This window comes from Leptonychotes weddellii, chromosome 14, assembly GCF_054177405.1.
Source record: "Leptonychotes weddellii isolate Sample4059 chromosome 14, ASM5417740v2, whole genome shotgun sequence".
In the NCBI taxonomy this organism is placed as follows: domain Eukaryota; kingdom Metazoa; phylum Chordata; class Mammalia; order Carnivora; family Phocidae; genus Leptonychotes; species Leptonychotes weddellii.
Genome location: NC_138382.1, coordinates 47,441,734 through 47,464,285, shown reverse-complemented (window position 1 = coordinate 47,464,285; position 22,552 = coordinate 47,441,734). Strand labels below are relative to the sequence as shown.

General features: G+C 53.3%; 3 protein-coding genes across 9 annotated transcripts; all 3 read left to right on the top strand.

The window, feature by feature from the left end:
* Nucleotides 1-3,051: 3,051 nt before the first annotated feature.
* On the top strand, nucleotides 3,052-10,095 carry ARID3C (AT-rich interaction domain 3C). Of its 2 annotated transcripts, XM_006739134.3 has the most exons (7): nucleotides 3,052-3,707; nucleotides 5,554-5,626; nucleotides 7,441-7,624; nucleotides 7,769-8,064; nucleotides 8,640-8,822; nucleotides 9,039-9,128; nucleotides 9,589-10,095. In XM_006739134.3, exons 1-7 carry the CDS (start codon nucleotides 3,393-3,395, stop codon nucleotides 9,687-9,689), a joined length of 1,242 nt encoding a protein of 413 aa, XP_006739197.1. In that variant the 5' UTR covers nucleotides 3,052-3,392; the 3' UTR covers nucleotides 9,690-10,095. The 2 variants fall into 2 exon arrangements, with proteins under 2 accessions (XP_006739197.1, XP_030890221.1); XM_031034361.2 differs by lacking the exon at nucleotides 9,039-9,128.
* A 595-nt stretch (nucleotides 10,096-10,690) lies between these two features.
* On the top strand, nucleotides 10,691-17,700 carry DCTN3 (dynactin subunit 3). 3 transcript variants are annotated; one of them, XM_081803104.1, is made up of 7 exons: nucleotides 10,691-10,843; nucleotides 12,115-12,199; nucleotides 12,896-12,982; nucleotides 15,001-15,084; nucleotides 16,043-16,101; nucleotides 17,127-17,186; nucleotides 17,383-17,700. In XM_081803104.1, exons 1-7 carry the CDS (start codon nucleotides 10,748-10,750, stop codon nucleotides 17,470-17,472), a joined length of 561 nt encoding a protein of 186 aa, XP_081659230.1. In that variant the 5' UTR covers nucleotides 10,691-10,747; the 3' UTR covers nucleotides 17,473-17,700. The 3 variants fall into 3 exon arrangements, with proteins under 3 accessions (XP_081659230.1, XP_081659231.1, XP_081659232.1); XM_081803105.1 differs by lacking the exon at nucleotides 17,127-17,186 and having other exon boundaries at nucleotides 17,353-17,700; XM_081803106.1 differs by lacking the exon at nucleotides 17,127-17,186 and having other exon boundaries at nucleotides 17,324-17,460.
* A 141-nt stretch (nucleotides 17,701-17,841) lies between these two features.
* RPP25L (ribonuclease P/MRP subunit p25 like) lies at nucleotides 17,842-21,345 on the top strand. Of its 4 annotated transcripts, none has more exons than XM_081803107.1 (2): nucleotides 17,842-18,864; nucleotides 20,439-21,345. In XM_081803107.1, exon 2 carries the CDS (start codon nucleotides 20,473-20,475, stop codon nucleotides 20,962-20,964), a length of 492 nt encoding a protein of 163 aa, XP_081659233.1. In that variant the 5' UTR covers nucleotides 17,842-18,864; nucleotides 20,439-20,472; the 3' UTR covers nucleotides 20,965-21,345. The 4 variants fall into 4 exon arrangements, with proteins under 4 accessions (XP_081659233.1, XP_030879251.1, XP_006752233.1 ...); XM_031023391.2 differs by lacking the exon at nucleotides 17,842-18,864 and adding an exon at nucleotides 18,914-19,095; XM_006752170.3 differs by lacking the exon at nucleotides 17,842-18,864 and adding an exon at nucleotides 18,924-19,066.
* The last annotated feature ends 1,207 nt before the right edge of the window (nucleotides 21,346-22,552 follow it).

Sequence of the window (22,552 nt, the reverse complement as noted above, 5' to 3'; positions counted from 1 at the left end):
AGGACTTTGTTTTATTTATTCCCATTTCCAACAGTGTCTAGCATAAAGTAGGTGCTCAGTAGATGTGTTGGATGAATGGAGGTCTACGTCTGTCTGTCTGTCTTTGTCTCTTTGAGGTTTAGGATCAGATGGGAGCTAAGTGAGGGTGTAAGAGACAGCCTTTCCTCTTCACAGATGAAGAGAGAGAGAAACCAGGTCCCAGTGAAGCTTATTGCTTCCTCTCAGCCCTTCCCAGTTGTAGCCCTCCTGGCCCAGACCCCAAAGACAGGTTTACTATGCTTGATTGATGATTGATTTCCTTTCTTTTGGGAGTAGTTGCCCAATCCCTTGCCCCTGTCCTCCTCCGCCCTCTGCAAAGCAATCTCCAAACTCTCAGAACTGGAATTTCCCTAAGCCAGTTCCTATCTTTCCAAGAAAAATCTTACCATCTATTTCTCTCCAGGCACCTAACTCTTCTCTGAGCAGGTGGTTGGAGGGCGTGAGGGGTGGGGTATAAGGGGAGCAAACTGGGCACAGGGGTTCTGCAGAGCTCCACCCTCTGTCCGAGTTCCCCAGGAGCCCCTAGAGTATGTCTGCTTCTGCACAGTCAGATTCTCCCCTCTGGGCCCAGAGGAGGGAGCAGGACTCTCCCCAGGAGAACTCACACCACACAAAGCTATGGGGGAGCTGGCATCAATACTGAGGGCAGGTGGATCACCAAGGATCCTTGAGAGGTTGGGGTTTGGCTGGCTCTCAGGTCTGAAATCTGAGCAGGAGGACACTGGAGTGAGCCAAAGGTGTGAGCAGTACTGAGTTTTAGTATGGCCAGAGATGGGCCAAAGAGAACAAGGACTTAGTGCTGCAGTGGAATCTGGACAGGGGACAAGGGTGGAGGCTAGAGGACAAGAAGAGCAGCAAGGTGTCACCCAGCACAAGAAGAGAAGTGAGAAGAGCTAGTGATCCAGGCCAGGGCAAGCTGGGTCTGAGAGGAGGGGACTGATTGGGAGAGGGTGGAGGAGGAGGAAGGAGGCAAAGTCACACCTGAATTTCTGCCTTCTAGAGAAATCTTGGCCCTGGGAACAGTGTGCCTCACTGGGTATGAGGTCAGGGGATGGTCCCTGGTGCTGGATCTGACATAGTGAGTTTCACGCTCATGCCAGGTGTCAAATCAACAGATACAGGTTGTTTACTCACACACTTGGAATCACTCCTGGATGGCCCTCATGCTTTTAGTAGGTCCATCGTATTGGGCACAGGAAGAAACTGGAGAAGGCATGAGAGTGCCTGGGAGAAGTGGGGTCCAGTCTTCTCAGAGGAAAAATTGTGGCCTGTCACTCAGGGCCCCCAAATAAGATACAGCATCTCAGCATCTGGGGGATTACTGGGGGTAGAGTGGGCCTGGAACAGTTGGCTGAAGGGGTCTGGAGATACACACTGTGGAGTCTCATACAAAAGGGTTGAGGATGTGTGTGAAGATTGGCAAAATGGTAATAATGACAGTTGAAATGTGGGATGGATACCAGAGGCTCATAATACTATGCACTCTTCTTGGGTATATGTTTGAAAATGTCCATAACAGAAGGTTATAAGAGCTTAAAAAAAAAAGAAAAAGAAAAAGGAAGGAAGGGAGGGAGGGAGGGAGGGAGGAAGGAAGGAAGAAAGAAAGAAAGAAGAAAGAAAGAAAGGAAGGAAAGAAAGAGTGACTATGTATCTGCTTGTGGTGTGTGTAGCCTGCTGCTGTGATTGTGGAATCAGTTCAGAGACCTGAGTGTGTGAGTGCAGATGTGTGAGTCCACCACCATGGGCACGTACTGCGCAATCTGCAGCGTGCGTGCTGTTGGGGACAGCACTTGGGCAGGGCAGGGGGAGAAGCTTTCTCTCTGTGCAGGCCCTCCACATTCACCTCAGCATCTTGCAGAGTGACTCCCCTCATGATCACAACCTGCCCAGGCCATTGGCGCTATAATGTCCGTGTAACCAAATATGTGAAACAGGGCAGCTGTGTGCCTGAGCTTGTGACAGGGTGTGAACACGGCTATTTGTGTGTGAATGCCGGGCACTGAGTGTGGATTTGGGGGGCACGCCTTGTGGGTGTGACGGGGCCCTGGTCCAGAGTCCAAGGGTGTTAGACTCCTCACTCTCCTTTAAACGATTCCCGGCGGCTCTCCAGCGCCCCCTCCCCCCAACCTGGCAGTACGGAGGGGGAAACACCTGTTGGGGGGCTGGGAGCGGCAGAGCCCCCCGGGGCCTCTCCCCCGGCGCCCCCGCCCACCCTCCCGCCCGGCCCCTCTCGGGTCCCGCCCCCGCGGCCGCCGCAGGCAGAGCGGCGCGTGAGCGCACGGCGGCCAGAAGAGCGCACGGCGGCAGGAGCGCACCGCGGGGGACCCCGCGCAGGGAAGCGAGCCGAGCAAGGGGCTGCCCGAGAGGCGGGCGGAGCAGAGGGAGCGCCGTGGAGACGCCGGGGGCACCGGGCCGCGCCAGGCTGGTGAGTGCGCCGCGGGGCGTGGGGAGCCAGAGAGTGGGCGTCGAGACCCCGCGGTCGCGGTCCCCAGCCCGCCTGGCCCCGGGCTCTGCCCCCGCCGCCCTCTGTTCCCGCGCCTCCTCAGTGCTGATCCTCTGCGTCTCTGCCCCGTCTCTCCGTCTGTTTTTCTCTGCCTCTGTCCCTGTTTCCCTCTATTTACTGTCTCGCCCTGTTTCTTTCTAATCTTTTCTCTCTTCAGTCTCTGTCTCCCGCTGCGTCGGTCTTTCCCTGTCTCTCTCAACCACTGTCTCACTATTTGTCTCTCTCTCCCCCTCTGTCTCTGTCCCTCTCTCTGGACTGCCTGTCACTCAGGTCTTGTTATTTATCTCTTGCTCCTCTATGTCTCTTACCTTCCCTCTCTACCCAGTATCTCTATCAATCTCATCTCTCCCCACTTCTGTCTCTCTGTTCTTGTCTCTGCCTGATATCTCTGTCTCTCCCCACCTCTGTCTCTCGTTGTCTCTCAGTCCCATCTCAATTTCTATTTCCATATCTCTCCTGTCATTGTCTCTTGCTTGGCTCTCGCTTGTGCTCTCGCTCTCTCTCTCCCCCCCCCCTTCTCTCCATTTCTTGGTCCTTGTCACCCTCTCTGATCTGCTGTCTCTACCTGTCCTCTGTCAATGTCCATTTCTGTCCTTTTGAGTCTGGTTTCTTGTCTCTCCTGCTCTTCCTACCTCTGTCTCTGTCGATCTCTGGGAAAGCTATCTTTCTCCTTTTTTCTTATGGCCCCCCACACTTCGCTGAATCAATGACCACCTCCTCTTGTGCTGGGGGTTGTGGGGGCAGCAGGGCACAACACTCATAATTCCCACCCCCACAGGCGGCCCTTTCCTCCGGGCCCCGCCTGGTGCCAGCCCCCCCACCAGCGGGGGGACTGCGCCTGGAAGCTGTAATGGAGGCCCTGCAGAGGCAGCAGGCAGCCCGCCTGGCCCAAGGGGTGGGGCCTTTGGCCCCTCCACACTCACTGCCACCACCACTACCTCCCTTGCCTGGCCCCCGGACCCTTCAGGCCCCTGAGGGGGTTTTGGGGGAGGCTGGGACTGAAGAAGAGGAGGGTGCTGAAGAGGATGAGGAAGGGGAGGAAGCCGGGGCAGAGGAGGAGGCAGCCGAGGAGAGCCGTCCAGGGACACAGGGCCCCAGCTCACCTTCCAGCCAACCCCCTGGACCTCATCCCCATGAATGGACCTTCGAGGAACAGTTCAAGCAGGTAAGACCCCCTCCATATCAGGCCCTCTCCCCTTTCTCCTCTCTGGGAAAAGCAAAGCCAGGTGATTCTTAGCCCACCCACCCCCACTGCAGGATGGAAAGACAGAGGCACAGAGACCTGGAGAGAGACAGGGGGGAAGACTGAAAGATAGAAGGTGACAGGGAGGGAGAAACGGACACCCAGAGACATGGAAAGAAGTGCATAGGCACACACTGAAAGGTGCAGGAGACGCCCAGAAACATGGAGGAGGCATGACAGACTGGAGGCTCTTGGTGAGGCTGGAAGGAAAAGTGGGAGGGGTGAGGAGCTTCAAGAATTCTTTTGAGGGAGTGGGATCTGAGGAATGGGGATTCCAGTGCCAGAACCATCTTACCCTACCTTCTCACACATCAAGTCGCAAGGTCATATTCCAGCAACCAGTGGGGGTTTCCTGGGCTGCCTATTTCTGTCTTTGGAAGCAGGCTGGAGGTTGCCACTCCTTTGGCAAGCTGATACCCCCCTCATCTCTTCCCTCTTGCATTGCCCTCATCCAAATCCTCTCCCTGGCCTGAGTTCTGTGGGTGACAGTTCCTAGTCTGTGATGGCCACTACAGCCGTGGTGTGACTAAAGGGCTCCTGTACAGCTGGGAATGACCAGATCTTACTCATAGAGCCTTAATTTGAGGGTCTTCCTCTCCGTGGAACCCATCTGAATGTTATTCTAAGGCACTGCTTCAGGCTGTCACTAGGAAGGTATTATGAAGGGCTCTGACTCTAGGTGTGCTGTTCTGGTGATGTTACTTGTAGGATGTTGGTCTTGGGTATTTTCCAGAAGTGTTCATCTGTGGCTAGTACTCTGTGGCATTAGTGTCAAACTGGGAGAGTTATTCGGAGCTCTGTGGCTCTGTGACTGTTTCTCCTGAGTATAATTCTGGGGATTATTACTTGGAGAGCATGTTTGTTATTTGTGGGTATCCATCTAAGACTTTGGGCTCAGTTCTTGTGGGAGTGTAGGTCTAAAGTGGATCTCTGGGGTTTGTTACTCATGGGTGTTTTTTTTTTTTTTTAATTCTGAGAGTTCTTATTGGGGGAATGGAGTGTTACCTATTGGTGTTACTCAGGGACTGTTATTCTGGGTAAATGAGTGTTACTCTAGGGATTGTTTCTCCTGGGTGGTATTGGGGAGGTGATACTGGAGATGGGGCTCCAGGTGACTGGAAATGCGTGGGATGACCTCTGGGCCTTTCAAGTTCTGACCCCACAGGTCCTGGGTGGAGCAGGGCCATTACCTCTGTGGCAGCCTTTGTAGTGGGTAGGTCACTGTCCCTGGAAAGAGACCAGAAGGTAGGCTGAGGGGCCCCAGGTTTCAATCCAGAAGCTTCTGAGTATCCACTCTGCCCAAAGAATGGGTTAGAGGTATCTCCGCCCTTCGCCCCCAGCTCTGGTACATGGGGATGTGAAAAGCAAGAAGCCTTTGCAGGAATGAACAAGAGCGAATGAGTGCCTCAAAAACAGCTGTCAGTTTCCTCAGTATGACGCACTATCCTAGCCTGACTTCCTCCCTGGGGCTCTGTGTATGCCCTGGAGGGCAGGCTGAGCCTCCTAAGCCTCCTCTCATCCCCTATTCCCCAGAGGGATGGTTTGAGCTTCCCAGGGACCCCCTGGCCAGTGGAGGGTCTGCGTGTATATCAGAAAAAAGTGCCCTACCTACCCTCATGGGGAGAGAGTCTAATGCCAGGGAGTCCACATTTCAGACCCAACCCACCCTTTCAGCTGAGAACCCTTATTCAGGGTATAACCTGAGTTGGGGTCCCAGGGGGAGGGGGGCAGTCAGTGGAGCTGAAAAATGACCTCAGTCCTTCCCCAGCTGTACGAGCTTGATGGAGACCCCAAGAGGAAGGAATTTCTGGATGACCTGTTTAGCTTCATGCAGAAGAGGGGTGAGTGGGATGATGTAAGGGAAGGACCCCCACCTACCAGTTTTGAGGAAGGGAGATCCCAGGGTTTAGTCCCTAGGTTGGGTCCTCTCTGCAGAGGCCTGAGCTTGGCAACACCTATCCTTTGGGCCCTCAATAGCGTCTTTAACCTCTGACCCTGCCCCCCTCCTCCACCCAGGGATTAATTAGTGGCCAGCCCACTGGCAGGTTAATGAGTGTGGGATCAATTGGGAGGGTGGAGGGGGAACTGGTAGGGGGTTGGCCTGGGGGGAGTCCCCAGGATTGGGGGGCTGGGAATGCCTTGTTCCTCTTTCAGTGGCCCTTTGTCCAGCCTTGTGTCTCCTCAGTTTCCCCTTGCTTTAGGCAGGGGACACCCAATGTGCTCCACAGCAGGAAGGACTGGGATTAGACTGAAGGAAGGACTTCTCAAGGGGTAGGCTGGGGACCATGTGAGTTGGGGTTGTGGAGGAGGGGGAATTCTTTTCCAGGAATCTCAGAGCTAGAAGAAAATGCAAGGGTCCAGGAGGAGATCAGGGTGGGCGGCAGTCCATCACTTAGGCTTCTCCCCAGATTCATGGGTCCGAAGACTGACTCATTATCTCTCTCTACAAAGCTAATTAACTCACTCGGAGCTTGGCCTGATAAGCCACTAATTAACTAGCTGCACTGCACCCCCCTCCCTTAGTGCAGCTGCTGGTCAAAGTCCCCCAGGCTCCCACTGTAGGACCAGCACCCCTTTTGGGATCCTTTCTAGCCAGGGACCCTCAGTGGGGCCCCAGGTCTTTTTTGCTTCCCAGGGAGGCCCAGTCATTCTGGTCCCAATGTCCCCTCCCTCCCCTTCCTCAAGGTCTCCCCGCCACTGGGGAAGTGGGGTAGGGTGGTCTGAGCAGGTCCCAGCGTTTCCTCCATCACCCTCAGGCCGGGAGCTCTGCCTCCCTCTGGTCCCTGCCTCCCTCCGCTCCCTGTGCTGGGGGAGGAGGTCCCGCGGGACCGATAATTTCCCCCCATTAATCAGGCCGCAGCTAATTGTTCGGGTCCAAAGGCGGCGGCGGAAGGGGACGGGATCGGTAAGGAATTAACTGGGGCCCATCGCTCAGAGCAGACAGGCCCCTTTGTCAGGACTGGCCGGCGGGGGCGGCGTGAGCTGCGGAGTTGGCGAGCCGAGGCGGGGGCTGCTTCTCCTTCCATCCGCCATCCGCCGGTCTCGGGCAGCCATCCCCCGGCCGCTGCTTAGGGGAGTCCAGCTCTTCAGCACTGTCCGGAAGTCCTTACTACGGTCTACCCCAGGGGTCGGCAAACTAAAGCCGGCTGGCCAAATCTAGCTGCCTGCGAGATAAAAATGGTTTTTACATTTTTAAATAGTGGAAAAAATTAAAAGACGAATAACATTTCAGTAACATTTCAGGACGTGTGAAATTCGAATTTCAGGGTCTGTAAATAAAGTTTTTATTGTAATACAGCCAGGCCCATTCCTCTAAATATCCTCCATACCTGCTTTCAAGCTACAACGGCAGAGTGGAGTAGTTCGGACAGAGGCGGTTTGGCCCTCAAAGCCTTTAATATTTACCGTCTGGACTTTTACAGAAGTTTACCGACCCCTGATCTAGCTTCCTGTCCTTCCTGCTACAGTGCAGGGCTTGGGGGCTCTGTGGGCTCTGCCTGGAATCCCACCTCCCCATCCCTCCCTCTTCCCTTTTCTCAGAGGTCCCGCCCTGTACCCTGGCCTCGTCCAGGCAACCGACTCCTTCAGTCCTTGAGGATGTCCGCAGACAGGGTCTTAGTCTTAGTGTCCTGACTCTCTGTCCACCTCCCACCAGGGACGCCAGTGAACCGTGTGCCCATCATGGCAAAGCAGGTGCTGGACCTGTACGCGCTCTTTCGCCTGGTGACAGCCAAAGGCGGCCTGGTGGAAGTCATCAACCGCAAGGTGTGGCGGGAGGTCACGCGCGGCCTCAGCCTGCCCACCACCATCACGTCGGCAGCCTTCACTCTACGCACCCAGTGAGGCCAGGCGCGCGAGCGGAGCGGGAAAGGCTTGGGAAGGGGGCCACAGCGCGTGGAGGGCCCAGGGGCGGACGTTCCGTTGTGGGCTTGATCAGTTGGGTCCAGCCTCCCACCCACCCCTCCTTGTTCGTCCGCCCCTAGGTACATGAAGTATCTGTACCCGTACGAGTGCGAGACGCGGGCTCTCAGCTCCCCGGGGGAGCTCCAGGCAGCCATCGACAGCAACCGGCGCGAAGGCCGTCGTCAGGCTTATACCGCCGCCCCTCTCTACGGCTTAGCTGGGCCTACCCCTCGGGGAACTCCCGGCCAAATCTCGGGTTCTGGCGCCGCCCCGCCCACGCCCACGCCCACGCCCAGCCCCCGTCCTGCCCAAGGTTCCGCCTGCGGCCTGCCGGCGCACGCCTGCGCGCAGCTGAGCCCGGGCCCCATTAAAAAAGGTGTGAGGGGAGAGAGGTTGAGGTTTGGGCGTCTCTGAGACCTTAGAGGGTGCGCTGAGATATAGAGAACATTAAAATGTGGCGACTCTGAAGTCTGGGAAGTATTGAGGTCTGAGGGCAGCAAGGACTGACAGGGCACTGGGGTTTGCTGACCGCTAAGGTTTAGGGGTACTGAGGTTTGGGGTCAATGAAGCCGTGGGAGGTCTGGGGTACGGGTTCCTGCTGTGTGGACCGGAAGCTCAGAAAAAGGTCCTTTATCTAGAGGAGCTCCATTCCACACCTGTCCACCTAGGGCTCCAGTTTGCATGTAGTTTTTGCCTCCTGTGATCTGTATTATTTAATAACTAAGAACAAGGAAAGGACCCACATCATCTTGGACCAACCTAGACATATATATTGGCCCTTTGGGCTCTCCAGCTTCAGAGCCTCGAGGCTGAGACTTTGGATGGGGGGTGGGCGGATCAAAATTGGTGCTTCAGCTTGGGTGACCTCCACTGGTCCCAGGCCTGGGGGGAGAACCAAATGCAGAGGCAGAGTTGGTTGGTCTAGGAGAGCCTAATGACCTGTTCTTCCAGAGGAAAGCGGAATTCCAGCCCCTCGACTGGCACTGCCTGTGGGCTTGGCTTTGGGACCTGCAAGGGAGAAGTTGGCACCAGAGGAGCCCCCAGAGAAGAGGGCTGTGCTGATGGGGCACATGGATCCACCTCAACCTGGAGCTCCCCCCAGTTTCCTGCCCCGTGGCAAGGTTCCCCTGAGGGGTGAGGAGGGGCTTGTTGCTGAGAGGGCTTCGGACCTGTGCACTGAGGGAGGACATAAATGTTGGAGGTGGGGCAGAAAGATCCCTCAATAGACAACTGTGTGATTGTAGGTATCGGGCTGAAGTGGAATGGGGGCTGTCTATAAGGATGGAGGGGGGAGCTTATAAGTCTGTAGTCTGATTCTCCAAAATGTGACTCCCTGCCCCTCCTGGACAGAAGAGCGGCTGGATGGGCCTCTCAGTCTGGCAGGCAGTGGTATCAGCAGTATCAACATGGCCCTAGAGATCAACGGGGTGGTCTACACTGGTATGGGTACAGCAGGCTGTCTATACTGGCATGAGGTCAGGGGTATTTGCTCTGGCATGGGGATTTTAGATTTTTTCAGCTAGCATGAGGTTCAGGGATATCCAAACTTGCATGGGTAATGTGGGGTTCAGGGGATTGCTACAATGGCATGGGTTAAAGGGGTGTCTACAATGGCATGGGGTCTAAGGCATGACCTCTCTGGCATGGGTACCATGGGATGTCTGCCTTGTCATGGGCCTATGTATCAGTGTAAATATTTCTTGTTTACCTGTTTGAGGGTATCTATATTGGCATAGGAGTCTCCACTGACCTAAGGGGTTTGTCCTCATTGGTTTGTGACAGGGATATGTGTGTGGTGTTCTAACAATCAGGACACTGACTTTTGTTTTCCCCTTCTGTTTCTGTGCCTACCCCCTCCTGCCTGTGTTTTCCCTCCACCATCGCCTCACCCCTTTGTCAGGTGTCCTCTTTGCCCGTCGCCAGCCTGTGCCAGCTTCCCAGGGCCCAACCAACCCTGTACCTCCACTCCCTACAGGGCCCCCTTCCAGCCCCTCACCCTGAGAACTCCCACTTGGAATTAAGAGTCCCAGCCCCCCACATCTTGATTCTTCCAGGGTGCTCACTCTAGGACCCAGCCCTGGGAGATGACCTCCACCCCCCCACCATGCCATGTGGGCTTGAAGCCAAAGAGGTTTGTTTTTGTTTTTGGGTTTTTTTTATGTTACATCTACCTCATTGTAAAGGGAGAGCATCTCCTCCCTGGCCAACCCCAGCAGCAGCTACCAAAGAGTTCTGCCCCCAGTAACCCCCATCATCTCCTCGTGTGCCTCCCTGTGTCAGTGTCATCTTTAGGACCCCACCTCTTCAAATCAGACCTGCTTCCCTTCAGAAGCCATGTGAAGGGTTAGGTTGGGGTGTTGTGAAGGAGTCGTCCCTCAGGTCACATCTGAATAATAAAGGTGCAGTCCCTCCCTCTCCAGTGCCTCCTCTCCTTTTTGTTTGAGTCTGGGGGTTGGGGAGGGATTATGTGGTATACACAGGGTGTGTTGGGCCAGGGTTTCTCAGAGGGGAAGACAGAACAGCAAAGGTCCATGAAAGTAGAGGGGGTGGAGTTCATGAATCAGACTGCCTGAGTGCAAATCCTGATTCTACTAGTAGAGTGCGGAGTGGCCTTGGGCAAGACATTTAATTGCTTGAACCCTAAAAGACTCCTGAAGATTATGGCATCTCACGGAGTCTCCTACTGATCTAAGGGAATGGACCAATCCTTAAAAAATAGGTGTATTTATATGGGCAATCTCGGGGAATGGGGTGGGAAACCTCTCTGGTACCCTGGAATTAGAAGAAAGGCAAAAGTTTGTCTGGACAAGCAGAAGCTGGAAGCTAGGGTAGGGCTCGACAGCTGGAAGGTTGGCTAGGGTAACCGTTGCCTAGGTAACCAGACAGCTTTTGACACCTTTCACGGGCCCTGCCGGTCACTTCCGGCATCGGAGGGCTGAATCGTGACGCAACTTCCCGTATCGAGGTCCGCCCAGGCACTCGGATTAGCCCGCCTTCTCTATTTGTCCGGATGTCCCGCCCTCTGGCTGTTCCCCGGCTGAGGCGGGGCGGCGGTAGCTATGGCGGCTGTGACCGATGTGCAGCGGCTACAGGCCCGTGTGGAGGAACTGGAGCGCTGGGTGTACGGGTCGGGCGGGCCGCGCGGCTCTCGGAAGGTGAGCGATCTGGGATCCAGTGCTCTCTTTCTGGGGCAGAGCAAGAGCGGTCTACTGGCCTGGTCGTCGGGATGGATGCTACCGCTCCAGTCTCATCTCCCGCAGCCCGGCCTTTGAAATAATAAAGGTTCGAAACCTTGCAGAGCTTATCGGACCCTCGGGGTCCATTTCCATGGAGGGCATTGCGGGTTATTAGGACCGATTGCGATGGGCTCAGTGTGAAATGTGACTAAGACTCCGCCTCTGTCCTCGCGGCCTAGCTGGGGAGACCTGACACACTCGAGAAGCTGACTAACGAAGAGTTTCAGTAAGCTGAAGTCCGCAATGGAAGGGCCGTCACAGAGCCCTGCGTAACTAATTGCTAAATACTGTACAGAAAGAGGTCCATGGGACGCCAGAGGAGGCAGAGTAAAGGTAGATAAGGAAGGCTCCAGGGGTGGGAGGTGAGGTCTGAAAGAGCCAGGACTAAGAGGGGAAGGGATTGGGTACTGGGTGTTGAGATATGGACCGGCAGTCCACACCAGTGACTGAATTTTGACAACTGTGAAGCTTAGTTCTCCCAACCCCCACCCCCTCACCCCCTTTTTACTATGGGAAGACCTTTTACTGAAGGTGGAGTGTCAGGCATACCCTGGAGTTAAGTGTATCAGAGGTAATGATGTCTTTTTGTACACTTCTTGTGGAATTAGTTGTCACTAGCAGATTATGCCCCATTTGAGAACTGATTTCTCAAAACATTTGCTCCGGTTGACGTCTATGACACTAAATCCTTGTTTTCCTCCTACCGCTATGGCTGTTGCTGCTTAGTCCTGTTTGCCTCTCCATATATTTGACCCTTGAATATTGGCATTCCTTACCCTATATTCTAAAACCTGGGTGAGATCATTCACTCCCATGGTCTCTCCCTTTGTTTGACCCTTTAATATCGGGATTCCTCACCCTCTACCCCTGAAGCCTAGGTAGGTTCAGCTAGAGAGGTAGGAACCAGGGAATAGAATATATAGGATATGCTAATGCCCTATGAAGTCTAGTATAGTTAATTACCTCCCTAGTCAGACTTGAAACTTCCCAGGGACTACATGATTATCTTCCCCTTCACATTGAGGATTCCCGGAAGGTGGGGTTGCATCTCCCTTAAGAAAAGAGAAGGGGGCCAACCTACTTTGCTGGGTCAAGGAGACTTGGGAGTCTGAGGGAATGAGTGTTCTTTACCTCTTTCAAGCCTTGAGTCAAGAGGTGAATTTTGGAATTAACTTTCATTCCCCTTACAGGTGGCTGATGGCCTAGTCAAGGTACAGGTGGCTTTGGGGAACATTGCCAGCAAGAGGGAGAGGGTGAAGATTCTGTACAAAAAGAGTAAGTGATTCCATAGGGTGCCTGCCTGACCTCCTTCCCATGCCTGTGCTTCCTGGGACCTGGCCCTTGCCCTCCAGCCCAGTAGGTCACTGGAATTGCCCTATGGGGATAGAATGTGAAGATTTTTCCCTGCTGAAATGGTGAAGTGGGGTGTTGTGCTTAAACTCCAAGCCCATGACAGTGTCCTAAGTTATGGGATAAGAGTTCTGCCTCAAAGGCCCTCTTGGTAAAGTAAGGAGGAGAGGTATGGGATTTCCATAGGCAAGGTTCAAAGGCAGGAAAGAAATTGGGCCTGAGAACCCCAGGCTTTTTTAGCCATACCTTTTTGATTATGTCAAAGCAAGCAACCTAAAAATTTGAAAAAGCTCTGACTTGTCTTGGTGGCACTGAGGGGCAAGGGACCTTCCACCTTTGGTGAAGATAGGTCAGTGGGAATGCTAAAGGCCCCAGGATAGTGGAGGCAATTGTGTTCCCAGCTGTAAAGGCTGAGGTTAGCCAGGAGGTGGTCAGAGGGGAGAGACAGGGAGGTGGGGCCTGATGGAGGCCTGCTGATGGGCACTGTGGATGTCATCTCCTCACTCAAGACTCTCCCCAAGGTTGACCACTAATATCCTTCTAATATCCCCTAATATCCTTCATAAGTCAGATTCCCCACTCCCCAGCCCCATTCCATTTTCCATCTTGCTTCTTTTCTAGTTGAAGACCTGATCAAATATCTGGATCCTGAGTACATTGACCGCATCTCCATACCTGATGCCTCTAAGCTGCAATTCATATTAGCAGGTAGTGCTGGACAGTGTGTGCACATGAATCTGGGGATTATGGATTGTGGGGGAAGTTGGGCACAGAGATGGCCTCTCTGCCAGTCCTCTCATGGATACAGCTCTGGAAGCTGCTGTCTGGAATTCTGGCCTGGCTCTGGGCTGAGACCTGAGGTCATCCTGTAGTCCTCTAGTAGGCCTTGGGTGTGGTATCATTCTGAGTAGCTGCAGGCCATGGTGCCAACAACAGTGGGAACTACTCCAGTGTTCTTTTTTTTTTTTTTAAAGATTTTTTATTTATTTATCTGAGAGAGAGAATGGGAGACAGAGAGCATGAGAGGGGGAGGATCAGAGGGAGAAGCAGACTCCCCGCTGAGCAGGGAGTCCGATGCGGGACTCGATCCTGGGACTCCAGGATCATGACCTGAGCTGAAGGCAGTTGCTTAACCAACTGAGCCACCCAGGCGCCCCACTACTCCAGTGTTCTATCAGTGGTCTGTCTCTAGGATTTTCCTGTAGAACCTTCCTCACTTCTGCTCACTAGACGGGGGAGCTTCTAGGAAAGGGTGGGAGCAGAGCATTGCATTTGGGAGAGGTTAGAATATTGGTATGAGTTTCAACATTTTTCTTTCATGTGAGAAAGCACTGGGATTTCGGAGTTCTAGGCAGGGACTATTGACTTGGCAATGTCTGCTACTCAGTTTAGTCAGCCACTCCATCAGGTAAGGTTTGCAAAGTACCTGTGTTTGTTCATTCATTCAAAAGATGTTTAATGATCGATCATCTACTGTGATCCAGACCATCCTTGGTGTGAGGTATATATGGTGGTGAACCAGAACATCCCTAAACCATTGCCATGGCTCAGGTACCACGTTCAGGAGATCTTCTCCTACACCGACTATGGAGTCCAGCCTCTCCATCCCTCCCTGGCCACTGCCTCAGTGTCTGTCCCCTCATACATGAATAGTTGCAGTCTTCTAAGTCCTCTTCCTGACCCTAGTCTTTCCCTTCTTGCATGTGATCCAGTATCCTCTTCCCCAAACACATCTCCAACATGCTACTTTGTCTACTTTGGAACCTCAGCATCTCCGTCTCTCTCCTTGCTAGAATAAAATCCTAATTCCTTAGCCTGCCATTCAGAGCCTTCGATAGCCTATGGATCTACGTTCCCATGCAGCTCTGTTTCCTGTGCTCTCTTTGCACCAGTTCAGCCAATTGAATTCTTTTTTCTCTATTATTTGATAAGCATCCTTGCCTCCAAATATTTGACATAACAGTCATCCCTTCTTCTTTTTTTTTTTTCTGAAGATTTTATTTACTTATTTGACAGAGAGAGACACAGCAAGAGAGGGAACACAAGCAGGGAGAGTGGGAGAGGGAGAAGCAGGCTTCTCGCTGAGCAGGGAGCCCGATGCAGGGCTCGATCCCAGGACCCTGAGATCATGACCTGAGCCGAAGGCAGACACTTAATGACTAAGCCACTCAGGCGCCCCAACAGTCATCCCTTCTTGAATGTGCTTCCTACTCACTGCAACCATTGAAATCACCTATGCCAGGTCCAGTCCAGATCCGGCTCTTCTCACTGGGCTCTGCTGTTACTGCCCCAGCTCTCCAGAAGCTTGCCTGTCAGGACCACTGAGCAGAACCTGCCTGATATTCTGCCAAATGTCTCTTCTTTCATACCTTCCCAGGAGTCCTTGGGCATGGAGACCCAAGTCTGAAGTACTTTGTCTCCTGTGGCATCACTGAGTTTGTTGATAGGAGGCTAGAGGAAGAGGCCTTAGAGTTAAAACTTTAAGAAAGGTGGGATTTGAAGAAATTTAGAGGCTCCTTGGGCTCAAATGGCTCATACCAGAGGCACCTAGGAGAGGTGGGGGCAGAATGGGTGAATGTGCACCTAGAGAAGGGGGCAATGGGCAGAGTAGCTGGCCCATGCTCCAGGACTCAGCCATCTCCCCTGCCAGGGCCTCAGCCCCTTGCATAGGAGTAGCAGTGCCCAGGCTTACCTCACTGCCACTGTCTTGTCTGTTTTTGCCTCAGAGGAGCAGTTTATCTTATCCCAGATTGCACTCCTGGAGCAGGTGGAGGCTTTGGTGCCCATGCTGGACAGCGCTCACATCAAAGGTACCTCTTTGGGGCTGTAGCTCTACTCTTCTGCTTGGGGAGGTGGGTGGATGGCCAGGACTTCCCTGTGCCTCAGGTTCCCTGGGTTCAAGCTTAGTCTGCTCCTTGTCTTTACCCTCACTCTGGGGGTACCTGCTACCTGCACTGGGATTAAAATGGCCAGAGCAGAGAGTTCAGTTTCAGAACCTCAGGCAGTTTGGACCTAAGGACACTAGTCTAAGTCCAGCAGCCCCCAACTCTGGGTATTCCTTCTACCTTCTTCCTCACCCCCTCAGCATATGTTCTGCACGGTGCTGCGTAGCCCAGATATTACTGTAAGAGTTTCTGCCAGGCATGTGAATGTGTGTAAATTCTTCCCACCACACTTCCCAGTGCAGTCCCTGGGCCTCTTTTGACAAGCAGACAGTGACTTTAATTGAATCCAGATATCCATCTTGTCTGTCTCTGGAGGTATTTTTTCCTAGTTCCCCCTCCCCTCCCTTGCTGAGGGTCTGACAGCCTTAAGCTGTGGGCCCAGCATGGTGGCCAAGGCTCTGGGTGTTGGATTCCAGGTGTCTAGCTTAGGAACTTGGCATTCATCCTCAGCCCACCTGCAGGCTCTCTCTTCGAGGCAGACCTGGTCCCACTGGGCTGAGAGCAAAGGGACAGATCCCATGATAGGCAAAGCTTTCTTTACTTCACCCTGCTTACAACACTGGGGTGGGGGCATGGGGCAACTCTGGGGACCCCAAGGTTTTGTTTTCTCCTAGGAGCCTGTATCTTCGCCGCCTCTGGGTCCTAGAGTAAGACTGGGGTGGGCAGGGAACCCCACCACCTTTAGCTGCAGTGGTCGATGCAGCCTGGCGTTTGCTTAGCTTCTCCACTCAATACTCTAATCCTGCTGAAGACCTAATAGACTATTGAGCAGTCCCGGGGGAAAGCACAAGCATCATCGGGCAGTGCGTGTTGTGTTTTACAGCTGTTCCTGAGCATGCTGCCCGCCTGCAGCGCTTGGCCCAGATCCACATCCAGCAGCAGGTATGGGAGGGGTGAGGACTGGAAGGGAAAGTAGAAGTGGTGAGGCTCCTAGTCCCCACCCCTGCCACCTGAGGAAGCAGCATCAGGCTACCCTCATGTTAGCTCCAGGGGAAACTTGAAGGTTTATTCTTTATCTTCCATCTGCCTTAGGTCTCTTGCCTCTCTGAGTAGGACTGTTCTGAGACACCAGAAGGTTGATGATGGGAGGTGCCCAAGAATTTCTGGGGATTGTGTGTCCTTGACATTGCGTGGAGGAGCTGTTTTTTTTTGTTTGTTTGTTTTGTTTTGTTTTACCATTCCCAGGCCTTAGATTAAAGTTCAAAGAGGATTCAGATAGGGCGCCTGGGTGGCTCAGTTGGTTAAGCGACTGCCTTTGGCTCGGGTCATGATCCTGGAGTCCCGGGATCGAGTCCCACATCGGGCTCCCTGCTCGGCAGGGAGTCTGCTTCTCCCTCTGACCCTCTCATGCTCTATCTCATTCTCTGTCTCAAATAAATAAATAAAATCTTAAAAAAAAAAAAAAAAAAGAGGATTCAGATATAGGGGACAGGGAAGGAGGAGACATATACTAGCAGGAATGTTTCCTTAAATGAGTGGTCACTTCCCCTTAGGGCTGCTGTTAGGGTACCCATTCTGGAGCTTGAAAGTGTCCCGTTAGAAATTTGTTCCTTTTTTTTTTTTTTTTTTTAAAGATTTTATTTATTTATTTGACAGAGAGAGAGACAGGGAGAGCAGGAACACAAGCAGGGGGAGTGGGAGAGGGAGAAGCAGGGAGAAGCTCCCTGCCGAGCAGGGAGCCCGATGTGGGACTCGATCCCAGGACCCTGGGATCATGACCTGAGCCGAAGGCAGACGCTTAACGACTGAGCCACCCAGGCGCCCGAAATTTGTTCCTTTTAGCTCTGGGGTTAAACACTACTTTTTCTAGGCTTTATGGGGAGTGAGGGTCCCTGATAAGGCAGGAAAGTTAGTGGGAAGTGGGGGCTTTATCCAACTCCTTTCTCTGCCATACGTTGGCCCCATAGGACCAGTGTGTGGAGATCACTGAGGAGTCCAAGGCTCTCCTGGAGGAATACAACAAGACTGTATCCTTTCTGCTCAGCCAGGCCCCTAAGGAATGCTGTCCAAGGCCCTGTCCTTTTGTTCAATCTCCAGCAGCTCTGTCTGTTTCATCCCATCCCAATGAACCTTTCTATTCCCCTCCTCCCCAACCCTTTGGCAGATGGAAAATCTCTCCACTACCTCATTCAGGCTCTTGTTCTCACCTTGACCTGCCACCAGACAATGCTTCTCTCCAAGCAATTTGTGCAGTGGGATGAGCTACTTTGCCAGCTAGAGGCCGCCAAGCAAGTGAAGCCAGCAGAGGAGTGATGGCTGCTTCCCATTCCTGGGTGGCCCAGGACAGCCAGGCTCCAGGGCCCTGTGCTAAACTGCCTTTGTAACAGGGCAGAGGCAGCTCTGTATTTATTGGATTCGCAGCCTACCTCTCTGCGTTCAGGTGGGGCTCTGAGGTCAGAGGTCTGGCTACTTGAGGTTTGCTATTTGCACCCCCTCCCCACATCAGTGTCCTATTCCAGTGACAATAAACTATAGAAATCACTGGAGGAATGTGCCAACTTCCTGGTCTATGATGGGAATGATGGTGAGGATGGGGGTGGTAGAGGGCAGAATTGTCAGCCTTTCTAGTGGTTGGACCAGGAGCTATACTTATCCTGGTCTGGCTTTCTGGGGGATGTAGAGCTCTCAGGACAAATGCTCTCATTTGATCTATATGGGTGGAACATTTGTTTGTGCACCCATTTATCCCACATTTATCAAGTATCCTCTATATTTCAGATACCATGCTAGGTGGGGAGGATGTGATCCCTGCCTTGCACAGACTAGCTAGGGAGATGGTCAAAGAAAAGAGCCCACCCACCAACTGGGTCCTTTGGAGCACAGAAGAGGAAGGGTTGCTGCGCTGGAGAAGGAGGGAGCCTGGTGATAGAGCTGAGACAGGGATTGGTGCCTCACTCCACCAAGTGTTTGCTGCCCCCTTGTGGTCTCAGGGAGTGCTGTTGCCCCAAACCCCTTTTACAACGGCCTGCCAGCCCGCCACTCAACCTGCACGGTTTCACTAGCGTCTCAGATTCAGCACGTCCTAAGACTGAAACCTGGGACTCATCCTAGACTCTTTACTTCTTCTCAGTCCAGACAGTCACCAACTCACCAAACCTACCTCCTAATATCTCCCAACTTAATCTACTTTTCTCTATTCCGACTGCTATTTCTGTTTCATTCTCAAATCATTTAACAAATATTTGAGCGCCTATTACACGCTAGGCACCGTACGAGTCTCCGTGGATACGCCCCCAGCACCCCGCGGCCTGTTCACCGGCGGTTGCTGCCCAGTTTCCCCACTCCCACCCCCTTTGTCGGCAGCCAGAGTGAGCTGTGCACACAAACTGGTTTGACTGGCCCCTAATGAAAAGCCTCCGGTGGCTCACCATGCCCACAGAATGAGGTCGAAGCGCAGAACTCGGTGACCAAGGCTCTCCCCCGCGCAGCAGCAACCACTTCAAACGGAACCTCTTGCCCCGTCAAGTGAAACCCACTGCGTCGCCTTTGCTATTGCAGTGCGGTCTACTGGTGACTCCAGCCCTGCCATCGTCTCAGGACCGGATCCTCCCCATCTTTGGGACGCGAGTCTCTGGTGGCTCCTCTCCGCAGTGCTCTTCTGCGCCCCGGCAGGGGTGCCCCAGGGCGTAACAGCGGAGACTGCCTGTATGTTCATGTCTCAGGGTGTCCTGGCTCAGCTCACTCCTAGACGACCAGGCTGTACTCAGTTTTCCCGCGGAGGCCCCGCGGGCCACGGCCCGCAGGTCCCGCCCCTAGCCGGCGTGCGCGGCCCCGCGGCTTCGGCGCGCTCCCGGCGTGCGCGCCATCTTGGCTCCAGATCGAACTAGAGGCGTGAGCGGCCGGGGCGGTGAGAGCTAGAGCGTAGCGGCGTTGGGGGTCGGTGGTGCGGTTGTCTGGAGGTAGAGGGAGGAGAGGGGAGGCTGGCTTCTTGACCTCTGCGGCCTGCTGGGCTTTGGAGTCCGCCTGTGGCGGTGAAGGGGGCCGGGCTGTGGACTCCACACCAGGAGTAGCCCACGCAGCCCTCCGCGTCAAGCCTCTGCTTCCGTGTTTCTGAGTGACCTGGGTTGGGGGCATCGACACTGGGAATCTCAGGGTGAGGGGTGCTCGGCCCTATTCTTAGGATCCCGGAGTAGGGGAGGGGTTCAGTTCTGTTTGAGGAGCATTTGGAGGAGGGCTCTTGGCTCTTGCCAGGGAGCTTGGAGTGTAGGAACCTCTGCGAGCGGAGTGAGGGGGCCTTGTCCCTGTCTTAGAGAGCTGTGGGTGAGGGGCGCTCAGTCTTGTTTTCAAAAGGCTGGGGCAAGGGTGTAACCAGGGTACAGGGATGCAGAAGCACCTGGCTTTGGGGGTCCCAAACAGACCAGGTTCTGCCACTCCCGGCTGACAAAATCCAAAGGCAGAGACTGGTGGTGAAACAAGAAAGGAATTTATTTCAGTGGGGCCAACACTAAGACAGCACACTAGGCTCAAAGACTGTCTTCAAAGGGTTGACAGTGCTTCTAGGTTTATATAAGGAGAATGTGGGACAAAGGTCGGTCTGTAGGTGCAATGGGCAGTAAAGGGCAGGTCCATCATTGTCTTGGGGCCAATCAGAGGGGGTCTTGCTGGCCTTAGGGTAGTCGTTATTGCTTGAGGGGTAGTTTTGGTTCCCATCAAGAGATGCTTTGCCTGCAGGGTCTTTTGCCTGTATTAAAAGATAAGCTAAAGGGGTGCCTAGCTGGTTCAGTCAGTAGAGCATGCAACTCTTGATCTTAGGGCTTGTGAGTTCAAGCCCCATGTTGGGTGTAAAGCTTACTTTAAAAAAAAAAAAGATAGGCTGGAAAAAAGATAAACTGAAAAGAACTTTATTAGAAAGTACAGTTGAGGTAAAAATGGAGGTACTTGAAGTTCTCGTTCAAGGGCGCAGCCCTGTCCCAAGGAGCTCAAGATGAGGGGGCTTGGCCTATCCTAAAGAGCCCAGTGTTTGATGAATTTGGTCCTGTGTCAGGGACTCCAGGGTGGAGGGAGGGTTATGGCCATGTCCAGAAGAATGGGGTGTTTGGGATACTGCCCTTTCCCAGGGTAAAGTAGGCATGGCACCTGTGCTGAGAAGCCAAGGGTGAGGGGATATAGTCCTGTTCCTGGGAAGTCTGGGATGAAGAGCAGGACCATTTCCTGGAGAGCTGGGGTTGGGGGATGGTTTGGGGCGTATTGCCCAGCATTCATCTGACACTTCCCTGCAGTGGACCGTGAAATTCAGACACAACAGCAAGTGGAATGGAGCACTACCAGAAAGCTGGCTCTGTGGAACTCCCAGCACCTTCTCCGATGCCCCAGCTACCTCCTGATACCCTGGAGATGCGGGTCCGAGATGGCAGCAAAATCCGCAACCTACTGGGGCTGGCACTGGGTCGACTGGAGGGTGGTAGTGCACGGCATGTGGTGTTCGCAGGTTCTGGCCGCGCTGCAGGGAAGGCGGTCAGCTGTGCTGAGATTGTCAAGCGGCGTGTTCCAGGCCTGCACCAGCTTACCAAGCTGCGCTTCCTGCAGACCGAGGACAGCTGGGTGCCAGTCTCACCTGACACTGGCCTGGATCCCCTCACAGTGCGCCGCCATGTACCTGCAGTGTGGGTACTGCTCAGCCGGGACCCCCTGGACCCCAATGAGTGTGGCTACCAGCCTCCAGGAGCACCCCCTGGCCTGGGCCCCACATCAAGCTCCAGCTGTGGCCCACGACCTCGAAGAAGGGTTCGAGACACCTGGTCTTGAAGATCTGCCAAGCAAGCTATTTTCCAGGCATGAATGTCTGGGATGGCTTTGCCTTCTCTGAAAAGCCTCTTGTAACTGTTCAACATCCCCACCAAGACTTGAATCCACAGAAGTGGGCCTCCCTGTCCTGCTTCCTCTTCTCTCTGGTGTGTGAAAAGGGACAGCTATGAAGAGTTACAGGTGGGGCGCCTGGGTGGCTCAGTTGGTTAAGCGACTGCCTTTGGCTCAGGTCATGATCCCAGGGTCCTGGGATCGAGTCCCACATCGGGCTCCCGGCTCAGCGGGGAGCCTGCTTCTCCCTCTGACCCTCTCCTCTCTCATGCTGTTTCTCTCTCGCTCGCTCTCTAATAAATAAATAAATAAAATCTTAAAAAAAAAAAAGTTACAGTTGTGTGGTCTCAGCTGGGTTCTGGATTGCTTAAGAAGGGTTTATTTGGCATTCTACCTACTGTGCCTCTGTCCTTTCTTCTGACAGATCCAGGGAGTGGGTTAGGAAATAAAGGTTCTGCCCATTTGTCTGATGAACCTCTGCTTGACCTGCTGTGTGGAGGTGGGATTAAAGGAGGGGGAGTCCCTGTACCCCTCCACCCCACCCCTGGTTTAGGGACATTTTCTCTGCAGGATTTATTATAGTATAGTGATTAAGGTCATGGTCTCAGGTACCTACTGCCTGGATTTGAATCCTGGTTCTGCCATGTGCTAGTAAGTTACTGCTTTGTGACCCTGGGCAAGTAGTGCTCTGAGCCTTAGTGTTTCCATCCATAAAACAGGATATATGCGGTGCTTACCTCATAGGGTTGTTAATGAGGAGTAAATGTAGAAATATACACATATGACTTTTAGATACCACCTGGGCATTGCTATATAAATGTTAATTGCTATCATTATTAATGACTATTTACAAACATTTTTTCCTATCTTAAAAACATAGCTCATGGGGCATCTGGCTGGCTCAGTTGGAATATCATGTGGCTCGTGATCTCAGGATCATGAGTTCAGGGCCCATGTTGGGTGTACAGATTACTTAAATAAATAAACTTAAAAAAAAACAAAAAAAACCCCAGGCTCCTGGGTGGCTCAGTCATTAAGCGTCTGCCTTTGTCTCAGGTCATGATCCCAGGGTCCTGGGCTCGAGCCCCACATCAGGCTCCCTGCTCGGCGGGAAGCCTGCTTCTCTCTCTCCCACTCCCCCTGCTTGTGTTCCTGCTCTCACTATCTATCTGTCAAATAAATAAATAAAATCTTAAAAAAAAAACAAAAAACATAGCTCAATCTCGTATCTCCTCTCCAGGTCTCATCCTTCCTTTTTACCCTTTGCTTATCCTTTTCTGTCTCAAATTGGCCATAGACTCTCAGATTCACCATGGTAAGGCCAGGGGCATGAGGAGAGAGGTGAAGATTGCAGTGATAGCCAGGAGTCTGCTGGGACCAGAGCAGGATTGTGGGCAGTGGTAGATTCAGTGAAGAGTTGAGTCAGTTGGATCTCCCACTGGATTTTGAGGTCTTCTCGAATGTATACAGTAGACTGAGTGTCCAGTCACCAGGAAAGCACAAACTTGGGGCTCTTCTGGGCTCACATTGTGGCAGG